This window comes from Heptranchias perlo, chromosome 41 (assembly GCF_035084215.1).
Source record: "Heptranchias perlo isolate sHepPer1 chromosome 41, sHepPer1.hap1, whole genome shotgun sequence".
NCBI classification, from domain to species: domain Eukaryota; kingdom Metazoa; phylum Chordata; class Chondrichthyes; order Hexanchiformes; family Hexanchidae; genus Heptranchias; species Heptranchias perlo.
In genome coordinates this window covers 3,461,959-3,477,684 of record NC_090365.1, presented here as the reverse complement: position 1 = coordinate 3,477,684, position 15,726 = coordinate 3,461,959, and the positions used below count along the sequence as shown (strand labels likewise).

Here is a 15,726-nt window from a genome sequence, read left to right as displayed (position 1 = left end):
AGAAATTGTGCACATTTAACGTATCTAACTGCGTCTGTAAATTATTTTACCAGAGTGGTTAAACATCAACGGGGGTCGATTCTCACTCCCCTTCGTCAGGCGGTAACCTCCTCAAAATGGGGTAAACAGCTTTAATCCCCTGCCCCGTTACCGACGGCGACCGGCGCCATTTTGAATGCGGCCTTCCATCGGGGAGTCCGCCCTAGAGTTACTAATCAACGTGACCAGGTGCAGTCCTTGCAGGTTTCTGTTTGCTGCCTGCTGGACTGCCCACAACTCTGATCAGACAACAAGTACCCACTGAAAAGAAGTGAGATGTCTGCATTTACGTAGCACCCTATTGAATGAGTTTTGACCTGCGGTGACTGTCGACTTGTGGGCAAACATTTTTGCATCAGCAACATCCCACAAGTGAACGACCAGTTAATCTATTTTTTGGTGGTCCTTTGGTTGAGGGAGGGAATGTTGGCTAAAACACTGGGTAAACGACCAGCACTTCTACCAGGGGAGTGGGACTAATCGGATAGCTCTTTCAAAGAGCCGGCACAGGCAGGATGGGCCGAACGGCTGTATCCTTCGTCGATCCCAGGTGATGCGACAGGATCGCGGTTCAGCGTCTCACTTTAACAACGGAACTCCTGACAAAGCTGCACTCGGTCAGTCCTGCACCGGGAGGTCGGTCTGTCCAGGAGCTCGAGTGCTGGGCTGGAACGTGAATCCACAAGACCAACAGCGCACAATGACACGAACCAACCTTGGTCTAAAGCCTGCAGCTCCTCAATCAGTTTGTAGGACTGAAAGCGATCAGAGAGTCTCCTTATTGCTGACAGGGGATCCAACAGGATGGTGTGAGGATGGGCTTCGACATAATCCTGGAACACAAAGGGTCAAAACAGTCGTAAGAAAGAAGAACAAACTTGCATTTCTATAGCGCCTTTGACCACCACAGGACGCTTTACAGCCAACGGAGTACTTTTTGAAGTGTAGTCACTGTTATAATGTAGGAAACACAGCAGCTAATTTGCACACAGCAAGATCCCACAAACAGCAATGTGATAAATGACCAGATAATCTGTTTCTTTAGTGATATTGGCCCAGAACACCAGGGAGAACTCCCCTACTCTTCTTCAAAATAGTGGCCGTGGGATCTTTTACATCCACCTGATGTTAATTGTATCCATGTGATTTATATCAATTAGTGTTAATGGTATCCAGGTGGTGCATATCAATTGGGGACTCTTGTATCTATTTATAAAAAAGTTTATTTAGGGTGAGTGTAATGTTGATCTCTGAATAGAGGCTTGGAAGCAACTGAAGATCAGGCTCTAGTATTCAAACCTTACCACCTGGCTATCCAGTTTAACACACTGGAAAGGGCAGACGGGGACTCAGTTTAACTTCTTATCCGAAGGACGGCACCTCCGACAATGCAGCACTCCCTCGGTACTGGCACCGGGAGAGTCAGCCTGGATTTTGAGCTCAAGACTCTGGAGTAGGGACTTGAACCCACGACCTTCTGACTCAGAAGGGAAAGTGACACCCAGTGAGCCACGGCCAACACAGTATCCCAGTACAGTTGGCCTACACATGATGGGCTTTCCTGTCCAATCTCCTGCTTCCCTGAGGTCAAATGACTGATGCTGGAATTTGGTCCCATGGCAACGCTTGCCCACGTGGCTATTTTCCATGCGCGATCCTAGACAGGGAGTGTTAGCAGACTGTCCAACCGTGGGGAAGAGTCACTGACGAACTCGACTCTATCCTCGCCCAGCGTCCAAACGTAACTGTTTGCTGGGGTTTCTGCAACGCCTCCGGTGAAGTTATGGCAGACGAGTGGGAGAAGTCACCGGGAAATACATCTCCACTTGGGCAGGACTTCCTGATAGGATGGACTAAAGGAGTGACGTTAGTGCATTTGGGAATTCTCAGTCCAGCTCTTCGAGGCGTCACTCAACAGCACGTAACTAGTGTAGAATTACATCGTAGTTACAGCACATTCGGGCCCAACTGGTCCATGCCGATGTTTATGCTGCACACGAGCCTCCTCCCTCCCTATCAGCATATCCTTCTATCTCTCTCGTGTTTATCCAGCTTCCCCTTAAATTCATCCATGTTATTCGCCTCAACTACTTCGTGTGGGAGCGAGTTCCACATTCTCACCACTCTCTGGCTAAAAGAGGTTTCCCCTTTTCAGTTAATGATGCTCCCCAGGATCGCCTGTTGGCTGTAGATCTGGGGTTGGCAACCAGAAAGCCCCAAAATTCAAGTGGGGGGGGGGGGGGGGGGAAAAGAGGACCGAATAGAGATTGAATTTAATAATTTGCTACAAATTATCTCAGCGAGGCCACAAGGATGGTGGGTGATGGACATCACATTGGTACAATTAGGGAGTACACTTCTGCAAGGGCCTTTTTCTAATGCATGCTACACTTAAACTGGGAGTCTTTGTTATTGATAATGGGAACCATTCTACAGCTTTCAGTTCCTCCATCTACATGAGCGCTCGAACGCAATTTGAGAGTGGTGGGGGGCGTCTGGCCCCGGTGCTTTGCTTACCTGAAACCTCTGAATGAGTTGTTGGGACTGCATGTCTTTCTGATCTGCCTCCACCATCAGGTCTGAAAGTTTGTGAATAATCACATCAAAGGGTCCCTGACCTTCGATTGACTTGGTCAGATCAATCTACAAAAGAAAAACCACCAAAATAAAAAATAAAAAATGCCTTTAAACTCACTGCAAAGCCAAAGAGAAGTCGTGTTGACTGCATCACATCCCACACCTACTAAAGTGTCTATCGAGGTAATGTCGACAGAGCCAATGGTTTCCAAGTGAGAGCACGAGTCAAATTCTATTGGAATCCAAGGTCCTCTGGAATCTGAGGAATCGCATTCTAAAGTGTCAGCCGGGACACAGTGGACACTCTCTCACCTCAGTTATTCAAGCCACCTACAGAGATAGCAAACGGCCACACTTCATAGGGGTACGGCCCCTGGGAGCGCAAAACTGTGACGGTTTAGAGAACTGTTGATAACTGAGCTCTTTTTGATGAAAAGTTGCAGCCTTGTGCAGTGAAAAGGAAATTACTAACTCTGGGGAAAACGGTAGGTCAAAGTGCAAGTCTCACCTTTTCCAGTACTTGATCTTTGGAGTTCGACAGAGTCTTGGAAAAAATAAGGCATTCCTTTAAAACAGGCACAAACAGGCTTCGAGGAATTGCCTGGCTCTGACATTGTGTGGCGTTGCCTTACAGCAGCGTTGTAACTGTGCTGATGATAATGTGCCCAGTCTTGTGTGGGGGTTTGTACATAGTTTGAGTTAATTTTTTTTTAAATTTCACCCTGGACTGGGCCCCAATAAATACCAGTCCATAATGTGAACCGAGATTTGTAGGAGTGAGCAATCGTTTCTCTTTTGGCCAAAGTCTGGCTCTTTGCATCTACACACATGTTCTGCAAAAGGACACGATGAGCCATGATATGATAGAGATAGAGAGAGATATAGTCTGGTTTGTTTTTTTAAAAACTTGCATTTCTATAGCACCTTTCATAACCTCAGCTTGTCCCAAAGTGCTTTACAGCCAATGAAGCATTTTTGAAGTGTAGTCACTGTTGTAACATAGGAAACGCAGCAGCCAATTTGCGCACAGCAAGATCCCACAAACAGCAATGTGATAATGACCAGATCATCTATTTTAGGTGTTGGTTGAAGAATAAACATTGGCCCAGGATACCAGGGAGAACTCCTCCCCTGCTCTTCTTCAAAAATAGTGCCATGGGATATTTTACATCCACTTGAGAGGGCAGACAGGGCCTCAATTTAACATCTCATCTAAAGGAGGGCACCTCCAACAGTGCAGCACTCCCTCAATACTGCGCTGGGAGTGTCAGCTCAGATTCCATGCTCAAGTCTCTGGAGTGGGGACTTGAACCCACAACCTTCTGACTCAGAGGCGAGAGTGCTGCCCACTGAGGCACGGATGGCACCAAATATTGTACCTAATATTGACATTGTAGGGACCGATCTCCGGAACGAACAGATTTTCTGAAGGCATTAACAATCCATCAAGCATTGTTTCAGTAATTCTAAAATTAACCAGAATGAACCATTTTAATCTAAGATTCAAACCAAACTGCTGCCCAATTCCTACACCAATCGACACACCCTACACGTGTCTGGCTTGTAAAATCTGCTGTACTAGTCCCTGCTCCTGGTTACAGCTTCCAATTGAATAAAGACACCGCCTTTGCTCCTGTATAAAAACCTGCGTGGAATTGCAGCCGTATACACTCCATTTTACAGCGATTTAGAAACCAATGAAACAGCTCTCCTCTTAAAAGGCGGAGATGATTTTGATTCTTGTTAAGACGATTGTTTGGCTGGCTTGATTTTTTTTTAAAAAGAAAGAATCAACCACTTGGCTCAGCCTACAGTTAGTGACCTTGGGCTGGTACCAGAAACAGTTCTACCTCTTAATCATTGCCAAATTAGTCGATAGTGCATAATAAAAATCGCACCCACAGCAAGAAAAAAATCATTGAGAAATGGCCCTCATGGAGATGTGTCCTATAGTAACCCACACTAATGACATCCATCTCATTAACAGAACCTTCTTTTTCCCTCCAATTTTCTCCACCTTTCCCTAAAGGCCCCGACGGTTGCCGGGATACGGTTTCAGAGAGGCAGAATGACTCGGTTAATTGGCCACCCTTCGGGCCCCTCTCCTGGAGTCTCCAGACACTGGCTTTCACCACAGGTGTAACTGGACAGGGATCAGGCCTGGGAACCTGGACTGATTTCATCCTTCCTTAGGTCAGGGTAACCAAGGCCTATTTGTAAATCTTCCATCACTGCTCCAGCCGAGATGATCTAACTCAGTACTAACAGGAGAATTGAATGCGGGACCTTTCTAGGATAAAAGAACTTGCATTTATATAGCACTTTGCACATCCTCAGGGCGTCTCAAAGTGCTTTACAGCCAATGAAGCACTTTTTGAAGTGTCGTCATTGTTGTAATGCAGGAAACATGGCAGCCAATTTGTGCACAGCAAGATCCCACAAACAGCAATGTGATAATAACCAGATAATCTGTTTTTAGTGATGTTGGTTGAGGGATAAATATTGGCCCAGGACACAGAGGAGAACTCCCCCTGCTCTTCTTCGAAATAGTGGCCGTGGGATCTTTTACATCCACCCGAGGGGACAGACGGGGCCTCGGTTTAACATCTCATCCGAAAGACGGCACCTCCTCTTAAAGGCTCGGATGATTTTGATTCTTGTTGAGACGATCGTTTGGCTAGCTTAATTTTTTTTTTAAATCAACCACTTGGCTCAGCCTACAGTTAGTGACCTTGGGCTGGTACCAGAAACAGTTCCACCACGTCTCAGAATCACCACTTTGGTATCAATCTAGCCCTCTTAATCATTGCCAAATTAGTCAATAGTGCATAATAAAATCACACCCACAGCAAAAAAAAAATCATTGAGAAATGGCCCTCATGGAGATTTGTCCTATAATAACCCACACTAACGATGTCCATCTCATTAACAGAACCTTCTTTGTCCCTCCAATTTTCTCCACCTTTCCCTAAAGGCCCTGACGGTTGCTGGGATACGGTATCCGAGAGGCAGAATGATCCCATGGCAGCGCTCCCTCAGTACTGGCACTGGGAACGTCGGCCTGGATTATGTGCTCAAGTCTCTGGAGCGGGGACTCGAACCCACGACCTTCTGACTCAGAGGCGACTGTGACGCCCGCTGAGCCAAGACTGACCTCAATGTACGATTCAGAATCACAAAGTGCAGTTACCTATTAAGCTCTTAATTGTTTTTTTGTTAAAAATAGAACAAGTTGGATTCAGCTTTTCTGAGGTTGAAGCACAGTTAACAGGACAGAGTAGAGGGAGCTCTAATCTGTGCTGTAGCTGACCCGAGAGCGTTTGCTGGAGCCCTGGATGGATCAACAGCTCCCAAGCAACACCCACCCGCCCCCCTTCCTCCTCCTCCTCCTCCTCCTCCTCCCCACAGGCAGCTTGGAACCCACCACTTAAAGCTGGCACGTGGCCCTGTCCAGATCTCTCCCTCACCCACAACAGAGAAACAGAAGGGCGAGGGAGAGCAGAAAAGCGAAGAGAAACGCAAGAACAGGCAGTGAAAAGGCGATCAGAAGAGAAAGACAGAGAGGGACACACCAGGAATCAGAAAAGGAGATAAAAAGAGGAGAGAAGCAGCAACACAAACATCACAAGAGTGACGCCACTCCAAAAAGTATTACATTGGCTGTAAAGCACGTTGGGACATCCGGAGGTCGTGAAAGGTGCTATATAAATGCAAGTTTTTCCTTAAATCTCCTCTGCACCCTCTCCAAGGCCTTGACATCCGTGAATGGCAGAGGTTAAGGAGGTCAGAGAAGCGACCAGCCTGAGCTGCAGGTGTGGAGGACATTGAGAGCGTTCAGCATCAGCTGCACGAGACAGGGACACAGGGAAGCTACGGACCCCGTGCCTGTTCGACCTGCGCACCAGCTGACGCTGATCCCTCTGTCCGTGACACCAGCACAATACCTGGCTGAAGGGAGCAGCTGTGGTACAGAAAATAATCAGGAGGTTAAAGAGTATTAGAGACAGCTGAAATTTTTTTTAAAAAGCAGGAAAATGGCAGAAATACACAGCAGCCCTAACACCACCAGAAGTAATAATCTCTCTCCGGTACAGAGGCTCGATTAGTATCCAGGGGTAAACAGTCAGCGTCTAACCCACTCTGCATTGCCCGGCTCCATTTAGATGGCGAGCTTGTGACTTTTAAAAAAGGAGCAGGCCCAGCTTAACGGATGAGTCTTGAAACCGAGGCCCCGTCTGCCCTCTCAGGTGGACGTGAAAGATCCCAACGGCCACGATTTCGAAGAGCAGGGGGGAGTTCTCCCCGGTGTCCTGGGCCAATATTTATCCCTCAACCAACATCACTAAATAAACCAGATTGTCCGGCGGGTTATCTCATTGCTGTTTGTGGGATCTTGCTGTGCGCAAATTGGCCGTTGTGTTACAACAGTGACTACACTCCATTGAGCTACAAAGTTTCAGGTCGATGACCTTTCGTCAAGATCCCAAAAACCCCAGTGAAAGGTCATCGACCTCAAAAGTCAACCCTCCCCCCAGATGTTGCCTGACCTGCCGAGCGTTTCCAGCATCTGCCAATACTAACTCCAATCGGATTTTGAGTTTGTAAATATCTCAAAGTGGAAACACGGCAGGTGATGAGTTAGATTCAGAGCCCCGAGTACAGAAGGAAAATTTCCTCTCTCTGCTATCCGTACGTGACTATAAAGAGAGTTAGCCGAGTAAATCTTCACCAGTAAAACTACCTGTAGCCTTTCGAGGGGAGGGGAGCACTTCCCACTCTCCAGTATGTACCGACACACACACACACACACACGTAGAGATACAACAAAGGGACTTTCTCACCTGTATGACTTCGATTCCTCTCTTCCTAAAGAACAAAAGAAAAATCTGCATTAAAATTTGGGTCTGGGCCACTCACTTTGTTACTACTGAGTAAAGCTACAACTCATCTCACTCCTTAACGGACCTTCTGAACACACATTTAATTGTTCAAACCATTCTAAAAGTAGGTGATATGATAAATGGCTCAAACCTGCGATGCACCCAGTTTATTACAGAGAACTCACCGACATTACATCACATAGACAAGTTTGATCCCAGTTTTGGTAGTTTAACTAGTTAGGTGTCAGTGGGTAACACTCTCACCTCTAGGTCAGAAGGTTGTGGGTTCGAGCCCCACTCCAGACACTTGAACACATAATCCAGGCTGACACTCCCAACGCCAGTACTGAGGGAGTGCTGCACTGTCGGAGATGCCGCCTTTCTGGTGAGACACTAAACCCGAGGGCAGATGGGGCCTCAGTTTATGTAAACGATCCCATGATACTATTGGAAGAAGAGGGGAGTTCTCCCGGTGTCCCTCAACCATCATTAAAACAGTTTAATTGGTCATATGACGTTGCTGTTTGTGGGATCTTGCTGTGCGCAAATTGGCTGTGGTGTTTCCTACATTACAATGGTGACCACACTTCAAAAGTACTTCATTGGCTACAAAGCACCTTGGGATGTGAAAGGTGCTATATAAATGCAAGATCTTTCTTTCCAACTGGATTTTGTGATGAGAATTTGTTGACCTATCTCATTCTAGAAAAATTAAACAAGGTCATTGCTAGGATTTCAGTGAGCTGCCACGGTGGGTATAAAGTGTTGACTTGAACGGCAAAGAAAAAGATGCCAACAGTACAGATATCGTCCTTCTTAACTTGGGTTGGGTCTGGAGTGAACATTTTGAGCTACATAAAAATAGGTTTTTACTTTTGTTGATTGCTCGGAGATCCTGTTTTGGGAGAGCAACTCCTCCGTGTGTCGCTGCTGGAGTCTGTCGCATCTCTGGGCCCCACTCTATACTGCAGAGACTCAGTGCAAATGCAGGGTCCAGTTCCCTTAATCCAATGGGACACTTGTAATCCTACATTTCCGTGAGTCTAGTATCCCATCAACTCCCAGTCGGGTTGGACGTATTCCTGGAGGTTTCATCACATGACCTCCTGCTTCCAACTGCCCCGCCCCTACACTCCCGCCATTGGTCGCCCGACACGTCTATCATCGCCGGGATCTGCCATAACACGGCCAATCGGAAAACAAAAAGACTCTTCATTACCCGATTGACTGTTGGTTGAGAATCATCCAAGCAGCCATTTTCCCCCCGTCCCCGATCGCCAATATTTTTACAACTAATAAACAAAGTGCTCAAAGAAAATGAAAACACCATTTTTTTAATGCCCCCTACGATTTTTCTCCCGAGTCCCTCGCAGCAGTTTCCTGGAGATTAATCTTCAATTCTTGGAGACTCCAGGACAATCCTTTTACATTAAGGATCCAACAGGAGGCAGACCGGGTGACCCCACCTCTTGCTACGTGTACAATAGAAAGGGTACCGCAGGCTAGTGGTTACGATGCTGAACAAGCAACCCAGAGGTCACGAGTTCAAATCCCCCCCCCCCACACCCTGGCAAGTTGTGAAACCGTGGACCCTCACTAGAAATAATGACCACAGAAGCTGCCAAAAACCCAACTGGCTCACCCATTTCCTTCAGGGACACCCCAACTCAGTCTGGCCTACATGTCCCAGACTCTTTAGTGGCCTAGCAAGCCACTCAGGGCAGAGATATCAGGTATATTCACCTCGGATGGGCAGATCGACTTTCTCTCACATATCTACATATATCCAACAGCCTTTCTATAAATAAAACATTCAAATGGGGATCGCCACAAGTCCGAAAACTACGTAGAGAATCTTTGCCACTCCTCCCAGTGATTCCCATAGTACGGAACTCTTTTTGGGGTTTGCCTAGAAACCCTTTGGGGGGCATTGATCGACCGGGGGATCTTATTCCATTACATCCTGTATTCTACCCTGTTGGCTACTCTGCTCCATATCTTCTAGTGTACAGAAAAAAAGGAAAGTCAGTTGTTCATGGGAGAGGCTTGTAGACTAGGCGTACTGTTCATAGACATAGTTATAGAGATTGCAATATAGAGGCTCTAACTGTAGACATTAGATGCCGTTCTGCACTCGATGTATTGCCCAGAGAAAGCCAGTTCATAGTGTATGTAAACAAAGCAGGTAGACTACCAATCTAACAGGTAGATTGGATGCAATGATCACAGAACATCCTTAGAGCAACAGTAATTATTATGCAGGACAATTAGAGGGTTGTAGGACCTTACTCGAAGAAACAAAGAACTTGCATTTCTACAGCGCCTTTCACAACCTCAGGCCGTCCCAAAGCGCTTTACAGCCAATCAAGTACTTTTGAAGTGCAGTCACTGTTGTAATGTAGGGAAACGAGGCAGCCAATTTGTGCACAGCAAGATCCCACAAACAGCAATGTGATAATGACCAGAGAATCTGTTTTTTTTTAAAAAAAAAGTGATGTTGGTTGAGGGATAAATATTGGCCCAGGACACTGGGGAGAACTCCCCTGCTCTCCTTCGAAATAGCAGCCATAGGATCTTTTACGTCCACCTGAGAGGGCAGACGGGGCCCCTCGGTTCAACGTCTCATCTGAAAGACGGCACCTCCGACAATGCAGCGCTCCCTCAGTACTGGCACTGGGAGTGCCGGCCTGGATTTTGTGCTTAAGTCTCTGGAGTGGGATTTGAACCCATGACCTTCTGACTCAGAGGCAAGAGTGACAGCCCACTGAGCCACGGCTGACACTGATTTGACACTTGGCTTTAGTAACACAGAACAGAGTGGACTGTCCATTTTGTTTTGGATTCCTACATCCTTTACGGGACACGATTAAGAAGTCCATCATCCATCATGCTGCTATCGAAACGTAATTCAAAGATGGCGGCATGTTGCTTCCTTAAGTTACGTGGGGCCAAATTTAATTTAATTTTTGGTTCAACAGGCGTTGAAGAGCTGGTCTGGCAACATTATACATTTTACTATGACAAAAGGCCCGAGGTCCTGGAGCTGGGTTTATGTTATTGCTCAAGAGCCTGAGTTCTGGTTTCTCTCAACTGACAATTCAGAATTGAGAGTTTATTTTTCGAATGGGAATGTGTTGTTACGCTCTGCTTTGACCATTTGGGACTTCTGAATTGGTTTTTTAATCCAAACATTATGATCAGGGATTGGTAACTCGCAGCCAGCTACAAACACCCAACTAGCAATTCTCCCGTGGCATTGCTCATTACCCAGCAGAGGTTGCGCCAGCAGACCTCCCATGGTGTTGCTCATTGTAAGCTCGATGATCTGCTGCTTTAGAAAGACGGGGGCGTTGTATTATGCAACACACAAGGTGCTGTCTGCTGCGTCCCCTCCCCATCTCTGTGACCTCCTCCTCCAGCCCCTACACCCCTCCGAGATCTCTGCGCTCCTCCAATTCTGGCCTCTTGCGCATCCCTGATTTCCATCACTGGCGGCCGTGCCTTCAGCTGCCTAGGCCCTAAGCTCTGGAATTCCCTCTCTACACCTCTCCGCCTCTCTCTTCCCCTCCTTAAAACCTGCCTCTTTGACCAAGCTTTTGGTCACCTGTCCTAAATGCCCTTATGTGGCTCGGTGTCAAATTTTGTTTGATAATCGCTCCTGTGAAGCGCCTTGGGACGTTTTACTACATTAACGGCGCTATATAAACGCAAGCTGTTGTTGCTAAGACGGAGATGGTGTTTAACATGGCCTGTCCCTTTAAGACCTCATAGGTGTCAATGTCCTGAGGTTAGTTATCTGAGGACAATAAAGAATGTCTGTTGCATTCCATTGGTGCAATTAAAGGCATTCTTCGAGGGTGGGGCCAAGGCACTTTGCTTGTAGGAAATGATTAAACTGCAGTTTAACACCTGCTGACGGAGCTCCATTCCCTCACCGTGACAAGCACATCGAAGTAAAATTGCACCATTCGGGGACCAGCAGCCGCTGTTCCAGCACAGAGTCAACACCGTCAGAAGAGGACAAAGGGAAGGAGACAAAAGTGGTGGGAAAAGGGAGGGAAATAACACTCAAAAATGAAAAACAGAAACTGAAGCAATACCCTCAGTGAGTGGTGAAGGTAACACGCAATGGATATCCTCTCCAGTCTGTCAGATATCGATCCCCATTTATAATTGCCCAACAGTTCCATGTCGGGGAAGGCAGCTTGCATCGCATGAATGCAAAAAGAAAAAAGACTTGCTTTTATATAGCACCTTTCACAACCTCAGGACGCCCCAAAGTGCTTTATAGCCAATGAAGTATTTATGAAGTTACTGTTGGAGACGCAGCAGCCAATTTGTTAGAAGCCAAACAGCAATAATGAGCAGATAATCTGTTTTTAGTGATGTTGAGGGATAAATATTGGCCCCAGGACACCTCCCCTGCTCTTCATCGAAATAGTGGCCATGGGATCTTTCACATTCACCTGAGGGGGCAGACGGGGCCTCGGTTTAACGTCTCATCTCAAAGACGGCACCTCAGACAGTGCAGCGCTCCCTCAGTACTGGCACTGGGGGTGGCGGCCTGGATTTTGTGCTGAAGTCACTGGAGCAGGACTTGAACCCACGACCTTCTGACTCAGAGGCCGGAGGGCAACCCACCGAGCCACAGCTGACCACACGTGCATTGGAGTCACCTTATGCTTGCAATTCCTACGGATGGCTCACCCCTGTTTGTATGAATTACTGACTGCCTGATGGGTAAACCATTCTAGGCTTGGGAAGAGCTCTTAAGATTGGACAGATCCCAAGTGTAAGATTTCCAGGTGAGTCGTACCCAAGGCATTGCTTTGACTCACGAAGATCGTGATTAAAAGTGACACACTGTTTCCGTCACATGGGTCACGGAGGACGCCCAAGTACCAACATACATTGTTCTCGCTAATCCTTTTCTCTTCACAGCCCACTCAGGTCCAGGATTGGCACATGACTTCTCTTGCTTGGAGAGAGTTACGTTAAGCATCTATGGAGGCCAGGCTATCCCAGCAAGCACAGCAGTAAGGGAAGCCCTCTGTTGAAGAGCTATAGTTTTAATGGATGGCTTTCAACATCACTTAGGGTCATGGAGGTGGACCCATTATCGCTGTCCAGCAAGAGAAGTGCAGCGACATACAATCCAATTCATCGCATCAACTCCCCCTCATTCTTTCCTAGGACTTCAAGGCAGTGCAACTCCTCACCTACCTCAGTCTGCCCTCCAGGCAGAGTCTGTGCACGTGTGACTACCTGCACCAAGGTCGGCTCGCCAGCTGGGCAAGTTTTAATGGAGAGGGCACGAGCGTCCGCCTCCTCATAGCGTTACAAAGACTCTGTGGTAACGTTATAAGGGCATCCCCAGGAGGTCCAAGGACTGAAGGAACATTTTATAAATTGTGTGAGGCAGCACCGTTAAGTGGGGGGGTAAATCAGATCACTTGTTCTTTGTGTGTTCTGGTGCCTGATAAGGACCCATTTCTGGAGGAACGCTGCCACTTTTTGCAGTGGCAAAATTGCATTGGCACAAAAATGGCAGCATCACTGCACCATAAGAAATCACAGAAATTACCACACACGAGGCCATTTGGCCAATCACACCTATATCAGTGCTAACCTCTGCAACTGAACCTATCTGCTCTAATCCCATTTACTTGCCTTCATACAATCTCACAGCACAGAAGGAGGCCATTCGGCCCATTGTGCTTGTGCCAGCACTTCCAAAGAGCTATCCAATTAGTCCCACTCCCCCGCTTTCCCCCCCGCCAAGCCATGCAAATTTTTCCCTTTCAAGTATACATCCAATTCCCTCTTGAAAGTTACTATTGAACTCGATTCCACCTATTCCCTGTAGCCTTTTATAGTCTTCCTTTCCAAATATTTACCCAATTCCCCTTTCAAATGATGCAAAAGTCTCTGTCTCAATAGCCACTAGTGTTAAAGTATTCCATGGATCCACAGAAGTTACAGCGTGGACACGGACCAATTGATCCTTCCAGTCCACCTCAACATTTACCCCTCTCGTAAGAGTCAGTCAGTTCATAGGGAGCAAATTTCAAATCATGCCTGCTCCTCCCAAATGCTGCCCTCTTACCCCCCGCCAATTTCTGGTGCATTTCTGGGTTTGGGGGGTGCTCTCTGGGAACTTTAGAATCTTTACATTAAGAATGGCGGCTCACCACCACCTTCTCAAGGGGAAACTAGGGACGGCCAATAAATGCCGGCCTCGCCAGCGACACCCACATCCCCAGAATGAAGAAAAAAAAGCGCTGGATTCTGGTTAACTATAAACTCTTAAAAAAAAAAATCAGTGGTGAAGTGTAAAAGATTAAAAATCAAGGAAAATCTAAGTGATGTGTGTGTTTTCAATAAACCATCACTTTTCTAAAATGCTAACTTAACAGTCACTCTCCCAACTCTAACACTCCCCCCAGTTTACAGGAGCATGTTAGTCCCACCCTCGTGAATGCTAACACTTTTCCCCATAGGAATTGAGAGACTAAAAAAGGCCCAGATCCATCTAATCCAGCTTCTACCATCCAGGTAGTCACAAGACACAATGATAATTGTGTATGATAATGATAATTGCCATACTTAAGACATACTTGCACTCGAGGCAGTACAAAGAAGGTTCACTCGGTTAATCCCAGGGATGAGGGGGCGGACATATAAGGAGAAGTTGAGTAGATTGGGACTCTACTCATTGGAGTTCAGAAGAATGAGAGGCGATCTTATTGAAACATATAAGATTGTGAAGGGGCTTGATCGGGTGGATGCGGTAAGGATGTTCCCAAGGATGGGTGAAACTAGAACTAGGGGGCATAATCTTAGAATAAGGGGCTGCTCTTTCAAAACTGAGATGAGGAGAAACTTCTTCACTCAGAGGGTAGTAGGTCTGTGGAATTTGCTGCTCCAGGAAGCTACATCATTAAATACATTTAAAACAGAAATAGACAGTTTCCTAGAAGTAAAGGGAATTAGGGGTTACGGGGAGCGGGCAGGAAATTGGACATGAATTTAGATTTGAGGTTAGGATCAGATCAGCCATGATCTTATTGAATGGCGGAGCAGGCTCGAGGGGCCGATTGGCCTACTCCTGCTCCTATTTCTTATGTTCTTATAATGGAGTTGTTGACTAATAGAGATTGAGTACTCTGATTAATGAGTCTACAACAGACCCAGATACAAGCTGAGAAGAGAATCCCCAGTGGTGGGGAGCTTTGGGAACCATAGGCCCAAAGTCACTTGTTCCTCTCAAGCAATATTTCATGTCTCACTTCCAGTTTCTACCCCCAACGTGCTGCTCCCCACTTCTCTCCTACACCCCCAACAGCTGCCCTTCTCTCCTCTCACCCGCCCAAAGGGCCATTTCCAGCCTCCACCTTCTTTCTCACCCCCACCTGCCACTCTTTGCTTCTCCCCCCACCGTGTCTACCCACTGAGGAATGTAATTCCGGCCACTACACAATGTGGACAGAGGTCCTGATCCAGTGAGAATTCCCGGCCATATTACGCAGCGGGCAAAGTCACTCGGAGCAGCAGGAGGGCTTGGGTTCGAGTGGTACTGGGTGCGGGGGGCAAACATGCTGACTGTCCATGTCAAGTGCAGCTGGTTGGCCTGTATGGATGTCACCAGAATACCATTACACCAGGAAAAGTTGGACTTGTTCCCGGATGTTTTAAATTCGTGCGATTCTGCTAACTTACCGCCCCCACTAACCACAAGTGACCCGTGACAGCCAATACCTCCCCCTCATGTTCTACAGCTCAAAATACTCTCTCCAGGCACAGCCCACACTTGGGCAGAACAGACTGTATTATTGTACTGCTGGGTGTTTTACTGTAACACGACCAGAAATAAGACAGATGACTGGTGGGCTGCCAGGGGGAATCATCTGTAGGTGATTGCACAACACATGGGAACTGCTTGTAGTCATAATGACAACGCAGGAAGACACCAGCAGGCTTCAATATGAAAGAGAAACCAAGCAGTGAACATTCGAGCCAAGTACTGTCGTTAAATCAGTGATTCAAGTCCCAACTTAAAACACGCGAGTTGCCCAGAGCCCTTCAGAAGGAATTTTTCCCCCACTCACACCTGCTACTGCCGACTGTCACGAGGTCCCACGGATACAAGTCGAGGCACTGAGTGTCAGCGGGAAATGTATCCATGGGAGCATCACGACCCAGGCCACTCCTGTTTTGGACGGTGTCAATT

General features: G+C 47.1%; 1 protein-coding gene across 4 annotated transcripts in view; it reads right to left on the bottom strand.

The window, feature by feature from the left end:
• Window positions 1–15,726, bottom strand: part of LOC137305949 (inositol-tetrakisphosphate 1-kinase-like) — a 31,511-nt gene that overhangs the window by 12,159 nt on the left and 3,626 nt on the right. Inside the window, exons 2-4 of one of the 4 annotated variants that reach the window (XM_067974916.1) lie at window positions 7,458–7,482; window positions 2,557–2,682; window positions 755–872 (exon numbers count right to left, since the gene is read on the bottom strand). In XM_067974916.1, coding sequence (XP_067831017.1) covers window positions 755–872; window positions 2,557–2,682; window positions 7,458–7,482 — 269 coding nt within the window. Of the gene's footprint in view, window positions 1–754; window positions 873–2,556; window positions 2,683–2,779; window positions 2,905–2,928; window positions 3,048–7,457; window positions 7,483–15,726 lie in introns of those variants that run through there. The other 3 variants (XM_067974919.1, XM_067974918.1, XM_067974917.1) reach the window with 3 other exon arrangements.